Raw genomic sequence first — 20,080 nt, 5'->3', positions numbered from 1 at the left:
GCTTCAGTATGCTATTAAGAAGGATCTCCTCCTCGATTGGAGTGAGATTGCTATTCTGTGGCATATAGTCCTCTCGAGCAGGACTTCCTTTCAATCTCCGAAGCAGCGTTGATTTTGAGACACCGTAGGTTTTTGCAGCAGCATTTACAGATCCTATGTCACCTGATCTGAAAGCTGATATTGCAAGCAGTACACTCCCTTCGTTTGAGCTCTTTTGGACGCGTTTTGATGGTGCCATCGCGTGTTGAAGTTGTTGTTGTTATGGACACGTAATTCGTGGACCACGCCGTGGGGTGGACCGCGCTCTGGTGTTTGACGTTAATCCAAAATTCACTCCCGCTGATGACTAATGAGATAATTATGTGTCCCGCTTCGCTTAGGGTTACTGGCCATCACATCACCTCAATCGACCATGTTCGAGTAACGAAAGACACGAGAATCTCAAGCAAAGTATTGACATTCGAGGACGGTCGGTATTTCAAATCCGCTGCTTCATGCGTGCAATCTGATAGTGCATATTTCATGACATTCTTGATGTCCATTCCACTCTCATGACGGGTTTCCTTCGCGCAACTTCAGACTCTGCGCTCTCTTGACCTCTTGCCGTAACTGCCGAACACTGAACTTGGAGCATAAATCCTCGTGGAGGACGGGTTGCATCCAAGAATCGCAGAACGAACCCCGTCCCGTCAACGCTCCACAGATATCGCACTCGTCCCAGTCGAATGCTTTCAAGGTCATGTAGCGTCTGTTCCCCGCTTCGTCTAGGCCGAGATCCAATGACACGTAAGTGGGTAGTCGACGGTTGTCGGGAAAGCGAACCCAGTACTGCTTGGTGTCAAAATTACCATGGAATTTGTGACACAGGAGAAAATGCTTGCGACCATACGCCTTGACGAGCGCCTCTCGTACGAGATATTCAGACACATCGCGGGCGTCATCGATGATGGCATCAGCAAAGCCGGAAAAATGGATCTGACAGAATTAAAGTTGACCCCGATCTGCAAACTTGATTTTATGACAGCGAATGCGATCGACCGTGGCAGGAGAGGCCCAGGTAGTCAAGAAACCCGACCTGTGCTGTTCAACCGAGAGTGGCGGAGGCAATGGCTGACCGTTTTTGTCGGTCGGAAAGCGATCGTCTTGCTCTATGGCACGCAAGATATCAGCTTCACTGGGCCTCAGGGATCGCGCCACTACTTTGGTGCTTCCGGGCGGAGCGTGAAAGCGAATGAGCAGACTGCATCCGTCTCCGGGTTTCACCTTCCACAGCGGTATAGCAACTTGGAGATCAAGCTGCACTGTCTGGTAAGATTCGTTAGATGCATCATCTTCGTCGCAGGAATTGTCCTCGTCAACTGAATCGCCATCTTCATCGGAGGAGGACTCTTCATCATCTAGATTGCCATCTCCATTATCGGATCTGTCGTCGGCATCGTCAATTCCGCATTCGACATTGCTGTCATCGATATCATCACTGCTGCTGCCGCTGCCGCTTTCGCTGATGCCAGTGGCATCGCTTTCAACAATTTCCCTCTTGATAGTGGTTTTATCCTTGCTCAGGGTCTTCTGCCTCTTGGGAGGATGAGCTCCCTCAACAAGTTCAACCTTACTGATGCTAGCAAGATTGCTTCCATCCGTGGCCTTCCGCTTGTTATGAATCTTCACTTGGTGTTCGTCTTGCTCCGCGTGAGCCGACTCCTCCTCTCTAGCAGCCTCGACCGATCGGTACTTGAGCACAGAATGAACAGGCCGAGGTGCGCCATATGTGTGGATATACAGCTCAGTCGATCGTGTCACGATCTCGATCAGTGTACGACCGTCGATTCGATCAAAGTCGCCCCGATGAACAACATGAGTGATCCAGTCTTTGAACTCTCTGACAATTTGTTCGTTCGAGACTGCGACGAAGTTGGCCCCGTTGTCAGATGTCTGGCCGGTGACTAAGCTGCTGCATATCTGGGCGGCACAAATGTTCTTTAGGAATTGAGGCAGGGGTCTTGGAATGCTGTGATTGATGTGCAATAAAGTGAAACCAGAGGAACCTTCCTGAACCAGAGCAGTGAGATTCAATTACGGATTTCACTATTTGCTGCCGTAATAAGCAGATTAGCAAACAAAGACGACAACAAATCGGAACTTCAAGCATCGATAATGGAGTTAGGAAGCAAAGTTTGTTCGATCGGTATCATGACGTGCAATCTGTAACAGAGTTAGATAAATTAATAGTGTTAACAGATGTTGATATCGCTTTCAATCATCATCTCTGTCAGGTACCGAGCAATCGCGGCAAAGTCTGCTTCGCTCAGAGAAAGCTCGAGCAGAAGTCACGATGCATCATCGGAAGAATGTAACAATGCACATGCGAACGTTTCAAAGATCTTCCGCAGACATTGCATATGTCTATTCTAGTGAGCCTGAATTGGGAGATATGATTGTTTGGACCGGAATTGATTCTCTCTGTGCTCCTCATTTTGGGGAATTGGAGCATGCGAACCCAATACCTGTCGATTTTCATGCCAGGAAATTGGCAACGACCAAGCGAGAATTGTCCGGCGCCATAAAGCCCTGCAAGAAAGGCGATGGCCCCCTGTTCTGTTCCATGGCCCGGGGCGAGGGACAAGGTCGCATTTACTTTGCTTGAGCTGAAAGACTGAAATGTATTTTCAACCCCTCCGACCACAATCGGGACATCACGCACAAGGCTGACCTCGAACGGTGTTGGCCAGGTCAATTTGAACCCGAACAAGATTTCTTGAATCTCTACCGGCATCGGCAGATGGCGAGAGCCACTCCCGGAGGGACGGCTGGCTTGCTGTAGACCATCAATGATATCACGCGCGTTAAAGGGTTGCTTGCCTCCACAGTACAGATTTGGCCATGCAATGAACAGCGAGCGAGGGTCAACCTTGATGTTGTCAAGTATAGCAGCTTGCAGAGATAATACAGGGATCTGCGTCCTATTGTCCTGCGGTGCTACGCTGTGCTGAATTGTGATGGTTGGCAGAGGACGATCCGTCTCGGTGATCTGGACAGGACGGTGTGAAGTAGCTGGCACGGCATCGAGTAACTGATTCAGATCTTTGCTGTCATGTCTCGCGCCATTTGGGAAATCGTGACCAGCCTCGGGTCCTGCATCCGCATGGGAACACTTCTGTCTCACAGAAGATGCATGACCGTCATGATCCGCCTCGATCCCAGCGTCTGCATTGAGCCTCGTCTGCTTCTCAAGGGATGATTGAAAACCATGCTTAGCCACGAGCCCGACTTCTGCATTGGACCTCTTTTGCCTCTTGAAAATTGTGTTGTCATCCTCGGAGCTATCCGCATTTCCTATCCCACGCTTGAATGGAAATTGTTGTCCTTTCGACTCTAGTAGAGCAAAGGGACTTGGCGCAAGACCATTACGCGCGAAGTAATCTGGAATAGCCAGCTGGGGAGCATGACGGCCAGCGGTTGGCAGTTTGGTGACGACTTGCCGAATAGCTCGTAAGAGGTTCAGATCCTGATTACTGGATGCAACAAAGCTGAAGTCCTGGCAATGACTCGGGAGGAGAGCGGCGTCTTGAACACTGGCCGACAACAGATTGAGCGCTTGACGGACATCTGTCACCGGGGCCGAAAGTCTGTGGTGAATGCTACGATAGAGCTCGGCGGAGCGAACGATGAGATCCGCAAGGGTTTTATCATTGAAATTGTCAAACCGACCGAGTTGGACAAGATCGAGCAGCCACTCCTTAAACTCGATAAGCGTCGTGTCCACTGGGATTGCATTCCTGGTCAGCATGATAATGTATGACGGTGGAGGTACGAGAAAAAGGGCCGAGACATTGCCGTTGGAAGGTGACTGAATTGCGAAGAAGAGCGTGCTTTGGCAGAGTTCAAAGGTTCAGTAATATTGTTGTGTGAGCACCAACGTCGGAGCCTGCAAGTGACATGTACCTGCCTGCCCAGCTGAGGACACACGCGTAAGTGGAGCCATCACTACCAGCTGTGACTTCTCACCACACTCACTTTTAAGGTCAATCTCACTTCACTTTCTGCCGAGAGAGCTAATTCACCTCGCCTCCGGTTAAGATCAACCTCACCATACTTCCAGCTGAGATCAACCTCATCTCACCTTCTGCCGAGATTGTGTCCACCTCACCTTCTGCCAAGATTGGCTTCACCTGACTTTCTGCTGGGATCGACCTCACTTCACTTCCTGTCAAGTTGAAGCACTGTCGCTTCAAGATTGATAAAACTCCCCAATTGTACGCAGACCGCGGCAGGTATGAGCCGCGTCAAGAGCTCGAAATGGCTGCAAAGGTCAAAGTAGTCGCCCATAACGAAAGCTGCTCGCTATGCAGATATATACCCCTGGTCGACACCATCCAAGGTGATACGGATGAGGGTTTTGCCAACGTATTGACGTGTTTGGCATATGGTGCTCCAGGAAATATACAGAGCTTTACCGAGCTACCCAGTGTTCGCAGATACAGCATCGTCAAAGGCATGGTATGTAGACCATCAAAGTAGCTTCAAATGATATCGTATTGTCGCAGAAACCGAAGAGCAAACGCCTCGTTCCGCCGACACAATGCAAAGGCTCAGCATTGCGCAGTTTGATGGAAATAATTTCGCAGATTGACAATGTTCATTTGGGAACGTTTCCAATGCCTTGACGTTGAATATGCATGTTCTGTTAGGGGTAGATGCATTGTGCCGTCATTGAGCCAGGAATTATCCAATCACAGCGATGCGAAAAGTGCGGGAGTAATGACTTCGCTGGGAATGAGATCAGCGGGCAGTAGCCGAGGACGCCATTTTGTGTGCATGTGCAGAGAGAGGTACAGACTAGTAAGAAAAGACCCAGCCGAATCCAGCAGAGGCAGATCTTCACATGTGCTGCTGATCCCGCACCCACAATCTCTTTCAGTTCCCTCCACTTGGGCATTGGATCACCAACACGACCTCCGTATTCAATCATCATCATGGCCGTCCCCAGCTTGGTCGCCGCTGCTGCCCGGAGGCGGCTTGCAACCTCCGCCAACACTTTCTCCCGATCACATCTCGACGTCCCGTCACTGCACGCCACTCGCGTGCTCTCAAGGGTCAATGTCGCGTCACGAAACTCAGTCCGAGCCTACAGGCCTGCATCGATCACTGCTGGCCAGCGACGAGCAATCTCAGGCACATCGAGAAAGCGACAAGCGACACCTGCCTCGGAGGAAGACTTCAACCCTTTCGAAATCGAGCGAGAATCCGACCAAGTCGATGTGTGCATCGTGGGCGGCGGACCAGCTGGACTATGTGCCGCCATTCGACTAAAGCAATTGGCGAACGAGGCGGGCAATGAAGACTTCAGGGTATTGCTTTTGGAGAAGGCGGGAGAAATTGGAGATCACATCGTGTCAGGCAATGTTCTCGAGCCTTCAGCACTTGATGAGCTACTGCCTGACTGGAGGTCCGAGGATAATCCTAACCGCTTCGCCAACATCACCGCTGCGACTGTCGACAAGATGCGATTCTTGACCGAAAAGAGCGCCATCCCGATCCCGGCGCCACCTCAGATGAACAACCACGGAAACTACATCATCAGCTTGAACGAGCTTACGAAATGGCTTGCCGAGCGAGCAGAAGAGATTGGAGTTGAAATTTACGCAGGATTTGCCGCCTCGGAAGTATTGTACACCAGCGACGGCGCGGTCAAGGGTGTCGCCACCAACGACTTGGGAATTGGCCGGGATGGAAAGCCAAAGGACAGCTTCGAACGTGGTATGGAGTTCCATGCACGATGCACTCTTCTTGCTGAAGGCTGCCACGGTAGTCTCACAAAGAAGGTCATCAAGAAATTCGATCTCCGCAAAGATTCCGAGGTTCAGACCTACGGCCTGGGCATCAAGGAGGTTTGGGAAATCGACCCGGCCAAATTCGAAAAGGGTCTTGTCGCCCACAGTATGGGTTTTCCGCTCAAATCTGACACCTACGGCGGAGGATGGATGTACCATTTCGGCGAAAACATGGTTTCCATCGGTCTTGTCGTTGGCCTGGACTACCCCAACCCGTGGATGGCGCCGTACGGCGAATTTCAAAAGATGAAGCACCATCCATTTTACAGCAAGTACTTGCAGGGTGGCAAGTGCATCTCCTACGGTGCACGCACGCTGAACGAGGGTGGATTCCAGAGTATTCCCAAGTGTGCGTTCCCTGGAGGTGCGCTCATCGGTGACACTGCCGGATTCTTGAACGTCCCAAAGATCAAGGGAACCCACACCGCCATGCGCAGTGGTATGCTGGCCGCCGAGGCCGCATTCTCAGCCGTCAGCAAGAGCTCCGACGAAGAAGGCGCCGTGTTCCTTTACGACTATGAAGATTCTCTCCGTAAGAGCAGCATCTGGACTGAACTGAAAGAAGTCCGCAACATGCGACCCTCTTTCCACTCTCCTCTTGGTCTCTACGGCGGTATCATCTACTCCGGTCTGGAGGCCTTCCTCTTCAAGGGCAAGATGCCCTGGACCCTCTCGCACGGCAAGAAGGGCGACTCCGGCGCCACAAAGCCTGCTTCCGCATACCCCAAAATCGAATACCCCAAGCCCGACGGCAAAATCTCCTTCGATATCTTGACCTCCGTTTCGCGAACCGGTACCAACCATGAGGAGGATCAACCCTGCCATCTTCAAGTCGCTGATTGGGACAAGCACGCTGAAGAGCACTATCCCAAGTACCAAGGTGTTGAGAACCGCTTCTGTCCCGCGGGTGTCTACGAGTATGTTGAGGATGAGAGCAAGCCTTTGGGCGTACGCTTCCAGATCAACTCGCAGAATTGTGTGCACTGCAAGACTTGCGACATCAAGGTTCCTGGTCAGGACATTACATGGCAGACACCTCAGGGTGGCGAGGGACCAAAATATGTCATGACCTAAAAGGAATTGGGTTGTTGCAATAAGCAATGAAGTCCTGAGTGGATGTTTCAGGTCGTAACATCTTTTGGCTATCCCGTTTGACCGCCCTTTTGTTTGTATATACCGCGCGTATTGGGAGGCAAATCGCACTCAGTAGCAGTACGAGTATCGTCTAACATATCATTTAGCAACATTGATTGTTTCACCGTAAACTTACGAACACTCGCAGTACGCTCAGCTGCCGTATCCTCGAGAACTCCTCGCTCACCGTCGTCGACTGACCAGTATCACTTCCTCCCGCAGCCGTCCTAACGCTGGTCTCAACATCTATATCCATACCATCTCCCCCTCCGCCGTCCTCTCCCCCTCCACCACCACCACCGTCGTCTTCTGTAGCCTCCACCTTCTCCACTCGTACATCATCAATCGACCTCGTCGTCCCCGTCTCCATCCTCACCATAAATTCCTCCCCTCTCCTCAAAAACCACACGCCAAGTTCTAATGTCTTCTCGATCGCCCTTCCACTCCCCATCAAAACCACCTCCTCTCCCGCAGGCTGCCCTAAGCGCCTCCTCTTTACCTTATTCTCCTCGACTGTCTCCGCGAGCGCATCGATATTGTCTCCGCATCCTCCGCCGTCATCATCGTCACGTTTCCGTTTCGCATGTTGCGATTGACCCGGTCTGCTGCGTCGCGAGCCAGAAGAGGCTGATGTCGAAGAGGCGGATTGGACCGCGCGCTTTTCGCTCAGCCGGAGGAGTTTCTCGCAGCGTTTCGCCGCCGACAGGAAGGGCGTTTGAGGGGCAATGTAGATTATTTTCGGTGTGCTCGGGGAGGCGGAGGTGTAGGGTGAGACTATGGGAGGGTGGTGGAGGGGACGCTTGGTGACTTTCGCATCTGCACATGGGCCAAGGTCAGTATGAGAAATCGAATCAAATATTGAAGATTTGGTTGCAGGTGGACGAACTTTGGGGGAGAGGTGGGAGCTTTTGATGGCCTTGCTTTGATGGTCGATTGGCTTGTGATCTTGATTGAGGATTGTTCATTTTGACTGTTTTGTGGGAGGTAGATTTCTTCGTGACTGCTGTACTTTTCGTCCCTCAGCTGAAGCGTTTCTCATCGCTCATTGTGAATGCGTGGAGTGTGACGCGGTCTCGCTTTGTAAATTTCTCAGGGAAGACGCGTTCTGTCGGACCGAGCCATGACGCACGCTGGTGGGCAAAAAGCCAATGCAATATGACTGCGGGAGTCATTGATCGGTTGAAAATCACCCAAAACCCCATGTCAACCTCTCCGTGAAAATAAACCCAAACTTCAAGAGCAAAATGTCGCAAAGCAAGAATGACGACTCGGAACAGGATCTCGACCAACGACCAACCAAATTACAGAAGGTCCAAGATAATCAATTCGATCGCAATGGCGGAACTTCTGAACCAGCGACAAGTACCACGGCCCAAGCCCTGCCGGATACCAAAAATGAAGACGGCACACCGATGTCAAAATCACAATTGAAGAAACTGCGGAAAAAGGCCGAATGGGAAGCCAAACGACCTCAGTGGAAGGCCCTGCAGAAAGAAAAGCGCATAGCCCGACGCGAACGCAAGAAAGTCGCCAAACAGCAAGAGCAACACGACGACGCCGACGATGGAAGTACCTCAGCGCAGCGAAAAAGCCGAAGTAATTTCAAACCCAAAGCCGTTCAGCTTCCCATTACATTCATCCTCGACTGCGACTTCGACGCCCTCATGAACGAGCGGGAACGCATCTCGCTCGCTTCCCAACTTACCCGCTGCTACTCGGACAATGGTAAATCACGCTTCCGCGCACATTTGGCCATCGCATCTTTCGGTGGGCACTTAAGAGAGCGGTTCGAGACGGTGCTCACGCATTACAAAGCGTGGAAGGGTGTCCGGACGTTCGATGAGGATTTCGTGGCTGTCGCGAACCAGGCAACAGATTGGATGCGCGAGGGAAACGGAGAAGGCGGAGTTCTCCGGGGGGCATTTGCCGATTTGGATGTCGAAAGGTCGGCATATGTTGAAACGCGTGGAAAGAATCTCCAGGCGCTGCAAGATGCTGGCGAGATCGTTTACCTTTCCTCCGAGGCAGACGAGGATCTCACCGAGTTGAAACCTTACAGCACGTATATCATCGGCGGACTGGTTGATAAGAATCGCGAAAAGGGCATTTGCCATCGTCGGGCGACGGAGCGAGGAATGCGGACGGCGAGACTGCCGATCGGAGAATTCATGGAAATGACAAGTCGGAAGGTTCTCGCGACGAATCATGTCAACGAGATCATGCTCAAGTGGCTGGAGTGTCGGGATTGGGGCGTTGCATTTGATTTAGTGATTCCGAAAAGGAAAGGAGGAAAGCTGAAGGGAAGTGAAGAAAACAGGGACGATGAGAATGGCGACCAGGACGAGGACGATAATGATGACGAGGATGATCAAGACCAAGATCAAGAAGAGCCTGACGGTGATGATCACGAAAATTTGGACGCGTCAGATGATCGAGAAGATGGCGGTGTTGAATTGAAGGCTAAAGAAGAGACAGATGATCGGATAGATGGTAAAGTTCCCACGGCTCTGCCGTCATGAGAATTCGACAATGCTCGCGCGCTCGGTTCCTCGCCCTGGAGAATTTGAGATCCGATTAACATCTCGAGCGCCTATTCAATTCTTTCCATCCTCCCTCATGCTTTTGATAAATTGCTCTGTCGTCATGTTTAATGGATCGAGCTTCATCCCATTTTCATCAACACCTTCGACCTCACTATCACTCCACGAGCCATCCCTCTTGTCCCACTGTTCGTCGTCCGAATCATTTCCTCTTCGATACCCATACGCATTCCTGCCGAATTCATCATCCGACGCAACTTCATCCTCTGGATAGTCCGCCCCGTACCAATCCTCCGCATTCTCGTCTTCGTCGTCTTCGTTGACCTCTTTGTCGCTGTCATGCTCGTCCGCTAGGAAGGTATCCCATACGGCTTGATCTTCGTCCGTGATGACGATGTAGCCGACATTCGCGGGCCGGCCTTCGAGGCTTTCAGAGAATGGCGTCGACTCGGCGTCCGGCTTAGAGGAGAGAATGTATGTGTCGTAGACGTAGTCGTGGTCATCATCAACCATGTCTATGTCACCAGCATCCCCTTGACTGGGGAATATGTTTGCACTGGCGGATCTTTGCGCGTGAATTTCGCGACTTCGGAGGCCGGACAGCTTGGGAGTTGCAAGTAGTTTCGGCTTGGCGCTCTTCTCGAGTTCGTCGTCGGCAAATTGCGAGAGAGCGTCCGCGATGGCTTGTAGCTGAGATTCGTCTTTAACAGTGCTTGTAGAATTGCCGTTGTTTTCCGGCTGAGGTCGTGGCGTGATGGCACCTCGTCCGGGTCTCTTCAAAGGAGAAGGCGCGGGTGAGAGAGTTTCATTGGCAGGCATTAGTGGCCCTGCTGGCCTTTGCTTCTGAGGTGTCTGTGTCTCATATATCAGTACAAAAGCATCTACGGTCATATGAAATGTTTAGCTGACTCTGGTTTCGACAATGGTGGCCACTGCATTTCCGCCGGTTCTTCCTGCTCGTGAACCACGATCTGAACTTATCAAGGGGCGGATTTTGAATAATCTTCTCTTCGGCAATTCATTCTGAATCGGTCCTCCACTTGTAGATGTAGCTTGATTTGTGAAAACCGTTCCTGCTGAAGTCGATTGGCCATCCGAGGCAGGCTCCGGACGGCGTACATAATGTGCACGAAACTCCCCGTCCACGCCCTGTACACGTTTCCGCTGAGGTTCCACGATAAGTGTATCCGGAGGTTGCTGGTCACGCTTTCGCTTGAGGCGGATAACTCCTGGTCCAGACATCTTGTCACTGAATGTTGTTGTACTATTTGCGAATGTGATCGGTTAATCAATTTTCTTATAAGGAAGAGCAATAATATTTCACAAGCGAAGGCAGAATGCGGTGCCAGTCAAGACAATGCTCCCCAGTCGTCAGGGCGATGCAGGGTCCCCACGCGCAAGCCGAATAGCGCGACCTTTCGACATTATTTGTAGCCTCATCCGACACAATATTTCCATCTCCCTATCCGACATACGCGCCTGCATTCTCCCCGACGTTGGGCAGGTAGCAAGATATCCACGGCTCAATCTTTGATCATCATTCACAATGGACCGGCCTGGCGATGCCCAAAAGCCCTCAACACAAGGCCGACAGACCAGCAAGCCATTGAAATCAGCCTCGCAAAGCTCAAAATCCAATTACCTGATCTTCTACAACTTCATCTCGGCGGCACTATGGTCTGGAGTACTGGCGCAAGTCATTCAGTTGAATGCGACGCAGGGTCATGAGAAGGTCTATGCAGGCGCGGGAGAATATACGAAATGGGTGCAAACACTGGCGGGCTTGGAAGTGGTACATGCGGCTCTGGGTATGTGGTTTTGTTGATATTCTCATCAATACAGCTTAAATTGAGCTTTCGCATGTGAAAAATGGAAGGACAGAGGAAGGGAAAAGGAGGAGATGAGCCTCATCCGAACTGCTTATACTAATGATCACCTTCACTCCAGGCATCGTCCGCGCACCTCTCCTCACCACCGTCATGCAAGTCGCCTCGCGCTTCCTCCTCGTATGGGGTGTTGTCGACCTCTTCCCTGCCGCTACCGGACCAAACCCAGCATACTCGACCATGCTGCTAGCCTGGAGTGTCACCGAGGTTATCCGATACAGCTACTTCGCCATTAACTTATCCTTTGGAAAGGTACCGAGCTGGATGACCTGGTTGCGGTACAACACGTTCTTCGTGCTGTACCCGCTTGGCATTAGCAGCGAGTGCTGGCTTGTGTGGCAGGCGACGGAGCCAGCGGAGAAGACGAACCCGCTGATCAAGTACGCGTATCTGGCGATTTTGGCGGTCTACGTTCCAGGTGAGACTTCCATTCCGTGTTCGATTCGAGATGCTGGAATTCATTGCTGACTTCGTTCAACACAGGATCGTACATTCTCTTCACGCACATGATGGCACAGAGGCGAAAAGTGATGAAGGCCTTACGTCAGAAATGAATGCTTTTATGCGAAGCTGTATCCTAAATGCTTCAAATGAAAGCTCGCTGGTTTGCCTCGTCCGGGGAACTTGTGTGAGAGAAACTAGATCGTGTCGAGCCAATCTTACAGCACAACTCCGTTCCAGCTCTGGCCATGCGCTAGACGAATAACCGATCTGATGCTGCACATTCTTCCGGCACAACGAATGGGTGCCGTAATCCACTTTATGTGTGAAGTGCTCTGCGCTGCCCAGCCACCCAGCAGCATACTTCGCTTTCCGTTTTAGGTGATCCTCCGACGACGTGCCCACATCCGGTTCGGATATCGATATCGGCTTTGCTGCTGTTTTGAGATTGTTCCCATGGGTTTACATGTCACGTAATGAACTTGTTGTGCTGCAAACCGATCCGAACACCTGCAAGTCGACGAGCCCGCATTTGTCAACCATAGCCCTGAGAGCGATGTCGCAACACACAACGAAGTGCTCTGTGTAGTCAATCTCGTATGATGACCAGATACCGTATGGTCCAGCAGCAATCAGTGGTCCCTGCTGCTGCACCGATTCAAAATCCCGATCACATGTGCAAACTGATTTTATGAAGTGAGTGTGATATCCTGGTATCGAATGACGGCGTGCCCTTCGGAATTGGCACAAAGTTCTATGCATTGAAATTGCCGCCTCGACCAGCAAAGCCAAATCCTCCACGTCCAGAAATTTCAGGCCCGCGCGGTTGTCTGATAGGTTTGTCCTGGGCGATGATGGGCGTCGACGACTCTCGCTTGGGTGTTGGCCTGCGACTCGTCTCTTCCGGATCGAAGAGATGTCCTTCCATGGTCTGTATGGCCGGAGATTGATCGCCGGGTGTCTGGGGTTGACTGCGACGCTGATTACCATTGTAGCTATTACTGGCATTGTTGTAATTGCTATTCGGCCTCGCTCTCTGTTTCCGCTGGTCCCTACCCTGCGAGCTTTCACGAGAGCTCGAGGCTAGAGAAGCCTGTGAGGAACCCATGATACGCTCTCGGGCTTCCGCATAGCGTTTCTGCTTCTCTTCATGCTCAATCTTAGCACGGCGTTGTCTTTCTTCTCTCTCCAGGGCCTGCTTCTTCAACCGTTCTTCCTCGCTATCCTCGTCATCCTCTAATGACAAACCACCAATCCCACCTGCGACTGTGCGCTTTGCGATCTGAGGGGGTTTTCGACTGAGTAATGTGACTGCGGGCTTAATCTCTTGTCTGTTTGGCACGGCACCCTGAGCTTCCAGCCATAAATTTCGACCAGGGTTGTCGGCAGAATCCCAGAGTTGTCGCTGCTGTTCGATATGCTGTGCGCGCCGCTCAGCCTTGGAAATTTTCGGGGCTGGTTGCTGTGGTGCTTGAGTCGCTGGCGACTAAGCAGATCACGTCAGTCATCATTTGCGATTATCGAATGTTCTTGGTTACACACGCTGGCTTTGGCCGTCCAATCGTCGTCCCAGGCACTAGGAGCTCCTGGTCTGCCGCTCATGCCGGAGGAAGAAAACAGCCAGAGAAGCAGAGACTCGGCTTATTTATTTTTGTCAGATCATCGACAACAAAATGCAATTTTGGTCGCGAGCACCAGATGTTATGATGAACTGGTTGTCATGGACGCCGTTGTAAGTATATTTGCCCTGTGAAGGACAAAGAAGGGTCGAGGAACGATTATTTTGACCATCCGGAGTCTCGACTGCAGCAGCGGGGCAAAATTGATTGGCTGATGATCGTGAAGGAGCGGCTCCGCCCCGCTGTATTTGAACATGTGAACGAAGCCTCACCCAGGCATTTCATGGTGAAGAACCTGGGGCTCATTGAACCCAAATACACCTCAGGTGGACATGATTGCATGATTGCATAACGCCTGAAAAGCCTCAATCCACTAATCTGCAAGTCGAGCACATATATCATCACCAAGTCATACGACAAGCTAGTGGCCGTGATCTGGCCGCCTTCTCCAACAAGAAGTTGGCTCTCACAAAATACACTTCAATGGGTTTCAAAATGGACAATCTACATTTACCAACAGTGGGATCGTCTACGTCAGCCAACAACGAAACTGGCACAGATTCTACACAAAGCTTCCAGGAACTCATTAAAAGAAAGGAAAATCTGGAAGCAGAATTATCTGCTCTCGGCTCCGTTTTGGATTCGGTATTGCTGATTTCATGCCATTAAAAAAAGGACTGAGACTGACCAAACGCAGCACAACGTCAACATGAACACATCGCTGTTAACATTTGATGGATTCCCTCGAGCAGACATCGATGTTGCTCAGATCCGCATGACGCGAGCACGTATTATTCAACTCAAGAACGATCACAAGGCGGCCATGAAACAGCTGGAAGAAGCGGTACACAAGCAATTCGCATCAGGCAAAGCTCTCGATGTTGAGGCGGAAAGCGATGCTCCTCGTACTATCAACGAGGATGCTGGTGCCCCGTCAGTATCTGCTCCAGCTCCTATCGCGCATCAACCGCCATTCGCGAGGATCAATACAGTCATTCCAGGAGGGCCAGCCGAGCAGGCAGGCCTCCGACCCGAAGATCGGCTGGTCGTGTTCGGTTCGGTGAATTTCACGAATCATGAACGGCTTGGGAAAGTTGCGCAAGTCGTGCAAGAGAACGAGAACGTAAGTTGTTTTGTTATGCACTCTCCGCTCTGCCATGGCGCTCAGCGACTGACGGTACTGTAGCGTCCTATCCTCGTCAAGGTGCTTCGTCAAGAAACAGATCAGGCATCACCCTCACTGATCGAACTTCACCTCACGCCGCAGCGGGATTGGGGAGGCCGTGGACTTCTCGGCTGTCATTTGCTGCCACTGTCATGATGGATCAACATATTCCCCACGGAAGTTTCCCGACTCGGTCTTGTACGTAGTATATGCTTAATTTCTGTACTGTTCTGATGAAACTCTGGGGCAGAATCCAATCCAATTCGCATCACACCAGCGTATTTCGGCCCATCGCAGAAGCGAAACTTTGGCGGGGCAAACAAATCGCACAGCCGAAACGAAATGTCGTCATGTGTGTTGATTCGGCGCGTTCCCCACACGCGTCGGCATTAAAGTTCCCACTCGCCCTGAACTCGCGCTCAGATCTGGGACACCTTCCATTGGCACTTGCACTATTCTTAACTCAAATGGGAGATCGCGTGTTCCCTGGGATCCTGTCAACACAATCCTGACACGCGACACCATTACCCATTTCGCAAATCGAGCGTATGCAGGGCACCGTGATTCCTCCTCCACAGTGAAGCCGTCGCTGTACGGATCCGCGATCCGATCACACCAACACAGCACAGATCATTCATTCAAAAGTATGACTTCTTCCATATTTCTACCTTCCTCGCCGCCGCTGTTTCCAAACGCGGATGACCAAGATGACGATATACCGTCCTCGCCGCCAATCTTCCCAACATACGAAGTGACAGTCCCCAGCCGGAAACGTCCTTGGCCGGTGCTTGACGACCCGTCAAGTGACCCATTATTTTCAGACGACAATCTCGGCGCAGAGGACCGGTCGCAATATGAAGGCCCGAAACAGAAGCGCATGCTGAAAATGCCGTGGTGGAAGTTAGGCATGAGGTCACGTCTGGAAAAAGAGCCAGTCATAGGCAAGGACAGCGGCGTTTTCATGGGTAGCGATGCAAGCATGGAGGACAGCAGCGCAGATGAGGGTATTTTCGATGGGAGCTGTGATCTACCTTCGACTCCGCGAACGGTACGGCCAACGCAATCGGCACAAAATACACCCATTGTCAAAGATGGACCTGAGCAACGGGCGATTCGCATGATTGAAGATTGTGTCGACAATGGAAACGAAAGAATCGACCTGGCAGGGTTCGGCTTGGCCGGTATAACGCCCGCTATGATCAAACCTTTACATCACTTGATTCGACAAGCACACATCGCTGGAGCAGAGCCTCCCTCAGAACATGAATTTCGCGCCCTGACACCCTCCATCAAGATGTTCCTCGCAGGCAACTCCATCACCGGATTGCCTGGCGATCTTTTCGAGCTGCAGAATCTCACAGTGTTGAGCTTAAGAAGTAATCTAATCACATCAATACCACCGACCATATCCCGATTGCAGAAGTTGCAAGAATTCAACATCTCCAGTAATGCTCTCGAATACTTGCCGTGGGAGTTATTACGCCTTTATGAAAAGGATCAAAAGATTGTCGTGCGACCGAACCCCTTGGTTCGACCAAAGCTGGCAGAAGCCGATATTGATGCCTTGCGGAGCACGTCTCGCATTTCCATGTCGTCACAAACAGATCCCGACGCAGCCATGCGACTCAAAATATTAAGGCTCAAGTCAACAGTCGACACTTTAGCAGAGAATACCTACCACGCGATACGTTCGGAATGTCGGGCAGCAGGTGTTCGGGACCTTGAGACCGAGATGCAATTGCGAATAGCGCTAGCTCAAGCAATGCATAGTGAGCATAAACGACGAATTGAATACGAGAGCGCCTCACCCCTAATCTTCGTGGCGTCCACGACAGTACGAAAGTTGCAAAAAGGCTTTGCGGCTACAGAGACCGAACACCGCCTGGCCAGATCACCTTCATCATCGAAAGATGAGGGCAGTCTTATGTCCTTCGGAGACCACGACCACGATTCCTTATCCTCGACGGAACCTGTTCGAGTCACCGGTCCGGGTGCTCCTTCCCTGCTTGAGCTCTCTCTACAGTCCGTTCAGAAACATATGTTCCCCGCTCAAATCGCTAGTCTGCGTGATGACTCCCCACCACAAATCCAGGCCGCGTTGAAATTGACTCTCGAAGGTGTTGAATACGGCAACAGACATTGTTCAACGTGCGGTCGTAGCTTCATCATCCCCTGGGCACGCTGGATTGAGTTCTGGTTGTGCGGGAATCCCAATACTAGCTGGGACAATATTCTTCCGTTTGAGAGATTCGCGTGTAGTGAGGCGTGCGCGCGGCCATCGGCGCCAGGAACCTTTCGGGAAAGGAGAAAGAGAGAGAGGACAGACGGCTTTTAAGGCGACACCGTTATGCAACCATGGACCGCGGATATGAATACTTTTCTATTGTTTCTACGGAGCTGTTGAAGTCCTAGCTTCCTTTACGATTTTTTTTATCCTTCTTCTCTACTGGAAATATCCAGGGAAAAGCCAGTTCAGCTTCTCCAACGCCGCCGCACTCCGACCCGGAGCCGCCGTCATGCTCCCCGCGAACTTGGTCTGATTGACGAGGTGCTTCGCCGCGACAAGGTCCGCGTGTTCCTCTTTGCTCAGCTCATCCAGCACCGCGCCCACGAATCGACGCGCATTCTCCGCATTGGCCTTCATGTTCCCCATGACCATCTCCACCGTGACGTCCTCGCCAGAAGAGTGCCAGCAGTCATAATCCGTGCTCATGCAGATCATCTGATACGCGATCTCCGCCTCGCGCGCCAGCTTTGCCTCCGGGAGGGCCGACATGTTGATCACGGTGCCGCCCCAGCTGCGGTACATGTTGCTCTCTGCGCGCGTGCTGAACTGCGGGCCCTCCATGCAGATGACCGTGCCCTTGTCGTGCAGCACTACGCCCTGGCCCTCGAGACTCTGTCCGCATTTGCGCACCACTGCGCCGACACCGCTGTCGAAGGGGTCCGCGAATCCCACGTGGCCGACCATCCCGCCCTCGAAGAAGGTGAAAGGTCGGATACCCTTGGTTCGGTCGATGATCTGGTCCGGCACAACGAAATCTCGCGGCTTGACCTCCTCTTGGAGACTGCCGACGGCGGAGAAGGCGATGATAGTACGGACGCCGATGGAGCGGAGCGCGGCGATGTTGGCGCGGACGGGGACCTCGTGGGGCGCGATCTCGTGGTGGAGGCCGTGTCGGGAGAGGAAAGCGATCGAGATGGGTTTACCGGTGGAAGGCGATGGATGTTGGAGGATGGAGATTGGTGCAGAAGGAGCACCCCAGGGTGTGCTCGGCTTCACGGTCGCGACATGTGTGAAGCCGGGGAGGGATTGGAGACCGGTGCCGCCAATGACGGCGATCGTGACGGGTCCTGTGACGACAATGTCAATGGGCAAACTTCATGATTGACTCGCGCAACGTAGTTCACAGTGAAACGTTTCCCGGCGAGTACTTCTGGGTCCTGGTGTCGAGCCGTTGTGAGGTTCAACATACCGTCGAAGTGGTCGGCGATGTTGGCCATGGTGCGAAAACCAATGTGTATGTTTCTAGAGCTTTGATATGAAAGTCTTCTCGTTGATAGTACAAAAGATCGGAATGGTTTCAAAACTTGATTCATGCGACAGCAGCGCTGCTATGGCTGGAATATAAAATAGCTACAGGTTGACAGCAGCAGATCGCAAAATCATAACAATGAGCCTCGTCTCTGAATGATGATCATCGTTGCCCCACCAAAAACTTGTTCGAACTCAAGTGAACTTCATGGGCCCCGCAGCAGTCCCTCGCCATCAATGTCAAGGGCAAAGGGCTTGCACGTGTCAGGCACGTCATTTTTAAAGCAGGGCATACTCATTGATACATAACAACATGATTATGTAATTACTCTTCAAGATATTGTTTCTGACCATGACTTGTGTGCGGATTCAAAGTATTGGAGGCGTGTCAACTCGAAGACAAGTCGATTCCGTTTCTATACACGTGAAAGATACGTCGTGAGCCTTCCCCACGTCTGGTGGAAAAATCATTCTCGAATTTCCATGTCATAATTAGTTAAATCCCGAAGCTGGCCAGCATTCACTCAGAGAATCAGAAACGGAGGGTTCCAAGGTTATTTCTGTGATGAGAGCATGGCTGGATAATTGAATGCATTGCACTATCGACCTCGAATGATTCAAGTCGAATCAGAAACAAACAAATCAATCGCGGATCGAACGATCATCTAGTACTTCAACACCTTGGAAGCAGTGAAGATGACAGCCACAGCCGGGTACCAGCTAACTTGGAAAGCGGCTGTGCGCAACAAGCTTGACGCGCGGGTTGAGGTGTTCAGGTAGAGGTAGTAGTAGACGATACGCGTGCCGACGTGAATGATGGTGTAGCGGTTCATGTCCGCGACTGGGACCTTGGCGAGGTAGCCGAAGACCTGTGAAGGATCGACCTGTTAGTCCGTGCGATCACTCGAGGCTACCACAGGAGAAACAAAGTGAACCTACGGTCGCGACGGCCCAAAGGGCCCACCACTCGAATCCGTTCTGCTGCGCCGACTGGCCACGCAGGATCTTCTCCTCGAGCGCAGTAAGCTTGGTGCCAGAGGCAGCGCGCGCGTTCAATCGCGCGACGAAGGCACGCGGGTTCTCGTTGGTCCAGCCGCCCTGGACCTTGTTCTTCTCGGCCAGACCGATGGTGTACCAGTGCGGGATGGCGGCGAGGAGGAGAGTCAAGGGCAGCGAGGCGATGGAGAGGTTGACCTCGCCGGCGAAGAGTTGCTGGAAGAAGCTTGCCATTGTTGTGGTTGTTAGAGTACCTCGGATGTGGAGTCTTGGAGAAGGTCGATGTGAAGAATAGCAGTAATTCTACGGGATGTAGTTGAAGGAATGCAAGAGTAGATCGGATTATAATGTCTTCACAACGTACACGCTACGTCAATCTATCCTGGCGCCTAGACTGTTCACGAGCTAAGAAAGATGAGCAGCAGGGAGTGCAAATGCCCAGATGTTCTCCGCCGGCGGTCTGATCAGGGTCTTCGTCTAAAGTTGACTGCCGAACCAATGCGCGTTTACGGTTGAGGACAATTTGGCATATGAAATTGACGAAGGATACGACGTCGTTCATGTGAGAGAACCGTAGCTACGCCTCAGGGACACACGGCGCCTCCTCGGCGTGTATTCAGCTCGTGATGGACAATAAATTTATGAGCGAGAGCCATTGGCCGACGGCGAATGCGAGAACGAGAGAGGGCCCTGGCTTTTCATTTCTTAGGAAAGAGGCCAAAAGAGGCCCGTGCCGTGAGAGCTCTAGTTTCACGCGCTCCGGCGGAATGAGTACCAGAAGCTGCCGCTCATCTTGAACTTCTTGCCGGAAGTTATTAATGTTCGACATTGCGAGTTGGCCAAAGCCACCGCAATTCACGTCATGCAGGTGTATGAATCGTCGGAGGCACAAAAAGCAAGAAGGCGAGCTGATGCATATGAAGCTTTTCCATC

The 20,080-nt window shown here is 51.8% G+C and overlaps 11 protein-coding genes across 11 annotated transcripts; 5 read left to right on the top strand and 6 right to left on the bottom strand.

Moving 5' to 3' along the window:
* Positions 1-549: 549 nt before the first annotated feature.
* On the bottom strand, positions 550-3,787 carry K489DRAFT_409018 (uncharacterized protein; the record flags this gene model as incomplete). Its single annotated transcript, XM_033607538.1, has 3 exons — positions 550-975; positions 1,039-2,049; positions 2,498-3,787. 3 exons carry the CDS (start codon positions 3,785-3,787, stop codon positions 550-552), a joined length of 2,727 nt encoding a protein of 908 aa, XP_033461695.1.
* Positions 3,788-4,296: 509 nt separating this feature from the next.
* Positions 4,297-6,905, top strand: K489DRAFT_369510 (electron-transferring-flavo protein dehydrogenase; the record flags this gene model as incomplete). Its single annotated transcript, XM_033603041.1, has 2 exons — positions 4,297-4,497; positions 4,824-6,905. 2 exons carry the CDS (start codon positions 4,297-4,299, stop codon positions 6,903-6,905), a joined length of 2,283 nt encoding a protein of 760 aa, XP_033461694.1.
* A 181-nt stretch (positions 6,906-7,086) lies between these two features.
* K489DRAFT_369509 (uncharacterized protein) lies at positions 7,087-7,930 on the bottom strand (the record flags this gene model as incomplete). The annotated part of the gene is made up of 2 exons (XM_033603040.1): positions 7,087-7,781; positions 7,852-7,930. The coding sequence occupies 2 exons, from the start codon at positions 7,928-7,930 to the stop codon at positions 7,087-7,089; spliced, it is 774 nt and encodes a 257-aa protein (XP_033461693.1).
* A 279-nt stretch (positions 7,931-8,209) lies between these two features.
* Positions 8,210-9,484, top strand: K489DRAFT_388047 (uncharacterized protein; the record flags this gene model as incomplete). Its single annotated transcript, XM_033606376.1, has 2 exons — positions 8,210-9,362; positions 9,393-9,484. 2 exons carry the CDS (start codon positions 8,210-8,212, stop codon positions 9,482-9,484), a joined length of 1,245 nt encoding a protein of 414 aa, XP_033461692.1.
* A 75-nt stretch (positions 9,485-9,559) lies between these two features.
* K489DRAFT_409014 (uncharacterized protein) lies at positions 9,560-10,747 on the bottom strand (the record flags this gene model as incomplete). Its single annotated transcript, XM_033607537.1, has 2 exons — positions 9,560-10,357; positions 10,415-10,747. The coding sequence occupies 2 exons, from the start codon at positions 10,745-10,747 to the stop codon at positions 9,560-9,562; spliced, it is 1,131 nt and encodes a 376-aa protein (XP_033461691.1).
* A 352-nt stretch (positions 10,748-11,099) lies between these two features.
* On the top strand, positions 11,100-11,936 carry K489DRAFT_307005 (PTPLA-domain-containing protein; the record flags this gene model as incomplete). Its single annotated transcript, XM_033600575.1, has 3 exons — positions 11,100-11,313; positions 11,453-11,809; positions 11,875-11,936. Coding segments are annotated over 3 exons (633 nt in total), but the record flags the coding sequence as incomplete, so codon positions are not given.
* Positions 11,937-12,586: 650 nt separating this feature from the next.
* On the bottom strand, positions 12,587-13,434 carry K489DRAFT_369505 (uncharacterized protein; the record flags this gene model as incomplete). The annotated part of the gene is made up of 2 exons (XM_033603039.1): positions 12,587-13,318; positions 13,375-13,434. The coding sequence occupies 2 exons, from the start codon at positions 13,432-13,434 to the stop codon at positions 12,587-12,589; spliced, it is 792 nt and encodes a 263-aa protein (XP_033461689.1).
* Positions 13,435-13,784: 350 nt separating this feature from the next.
* Positions 13,785-14,893, top strand: K489DRAFT_430578 (26S proteasome non-ATPase regulatory subunit 9). Its single transcript, XM_033608418.1, has 3 exons — positions 13,785-14,096; positions 14,149-14,574; positions 14,638-14,893. The coding sequence occupies exons 1-3, from the start codon at positions 13,935-13,937 to the stop codon at positions 14,770-14,772; spliced, it is 723 nt and encodes a 240-aa protein (XP_033461688.1). The 5' UTR covers positions 13,785-13,934; the 3' UTR covers positions 14,773-14,893.
* A 369-nt stretch (positions 14,894-15,262) lies between these two features.
* K489DRAFT_400486 (uncharacterized protein) lies at positions 15,263-16,951 on the top strand (the record flags this gene model as incomplete). Its single annotated transcript, XM_033606993.1, has 1 exon — positions 15,263-16,951. One exon carries the CDS (start codon positions 15,263-15,265, stop codon positions 16,949-16,951), a length of 1,689 nt encoding a protein of 562 aa, XP_033461687.1.
* An 8-nt stretch (positions 16,952-16,959) lies between these two features.
* On the bottom strand, positions 16,960-18,176 carry K489DRAFT_400485 (Methylthioadenosine phosphorylase). Its single transcript, XM_033606992.1, has 2 exons — positions 18,093-18,176; positions 16,960-17,970 (listed from the first exon to the last, which is right to left on the bottom strand). The coding sequence occupies exons 1-2, from the start codon at positions 18,118-18,120 to the stop codon at positions 17,060-17,062; spliced, it is 939 nt and encodes a 312-aa protein (XP_033461686.1). The 5' UTR covers positions 18,121-18,176; the 3' UTR covers positions 16,960-17,059.
* A 326-nt stretch (positions 18,177-18,502) lies between these two features.
* On the bottom strand, positions 18,503-19,800 carry K489DRAFT_336309 (uncharacterized protein). The gene is made up of 2 exons (XM_033602205.1): positions 19,091-19,800; positions 18,503-19,020 (listed from the first exon to the last, which is right to left on the bottom strand). Exons 1-2 carry the CDS (start codon positions 19,379-19,381, stop codon positions 18,817-18,819), a joined length of 495 nt encoding a protein of 164 aa, XP_033461685.1. The 5' UTR covers positions 19,382-19,800; the 3' UTR covers positions 18,503-18,816.
* Positions 19,801-20,080: the final 280 nt, after the last annotated feature.

The sequence above is a fragment of the Dissoconium aciculare genome, assembly GCF_010015565.1.
Source record: "Dissoconium aciculare CBS 342.82 unplaced genomic scaffold K489scaffold_4, whole genome shotgun sequence".
Classification (NCBI taxonomy): Eukaryota; Fungi; Ascomycota; class Dothideomycetes; order Mycosphaerellales; family Dissoconiaceae; genus Dissoconium; species Dissoconium aciculare.
The sequence above is the reverse complement of the archived record's forward strand: the minus strand, read 5'-3'. Positions and strand labels throughout refer to the sequence as shown.

Bases quoted from the DNA above. Each gene is read 5' to 3' on its own strand.
- K489DRAFT_430578 (XM_033608418.1), top strand. From the start codon at position 13,935: ATGGGTTTCAAAATGGACAATCTACATTTACCAACAGTGGGATCGTCT. The intron at 14,097-14,148 runs GTATTGCTGATT...GACCAAACGCAG, and splicing joins TCGGCTCCGTTTTGGATTCG to CACAACGTCAACATGAACAC. The intron at 14,575-14,637 runs GTAAGTTGTTTT...ACGGTACTGTAG, and splicing joins TCGTGCAAGAGAACGAGAAC to CGTCCTATCCTCGTCAAGGT.
- K489DRAFT_400485 (XM_033606992.1), bottom strand. From the start codon at position 18,120: ATGGCCAACATCGCCGACCACTTCGACG. The intron at 17,971-18,092 runs GTATGTTGAACC...TTGTCGTCACAG, and splicing joins CATCGCCGACCACTTCGACG to GACCCGTCACGATCGCCGTC.
- K489DRAFT_336309 (XM_033602205.1), bottom strand. From the start codon at position 19,381: ATGGCAAGCTTCTTCCAGCAACTCTTCGCCGGCGAGGTCAACCTCTCC. The intron at 19,021-19,090 runs GTAGGTTCACTT...GATCCTTCACAG, and splicing joins CCCTTTGGGCCGTCGCGACC to GTCTTCGGCTACCTCGCCAA.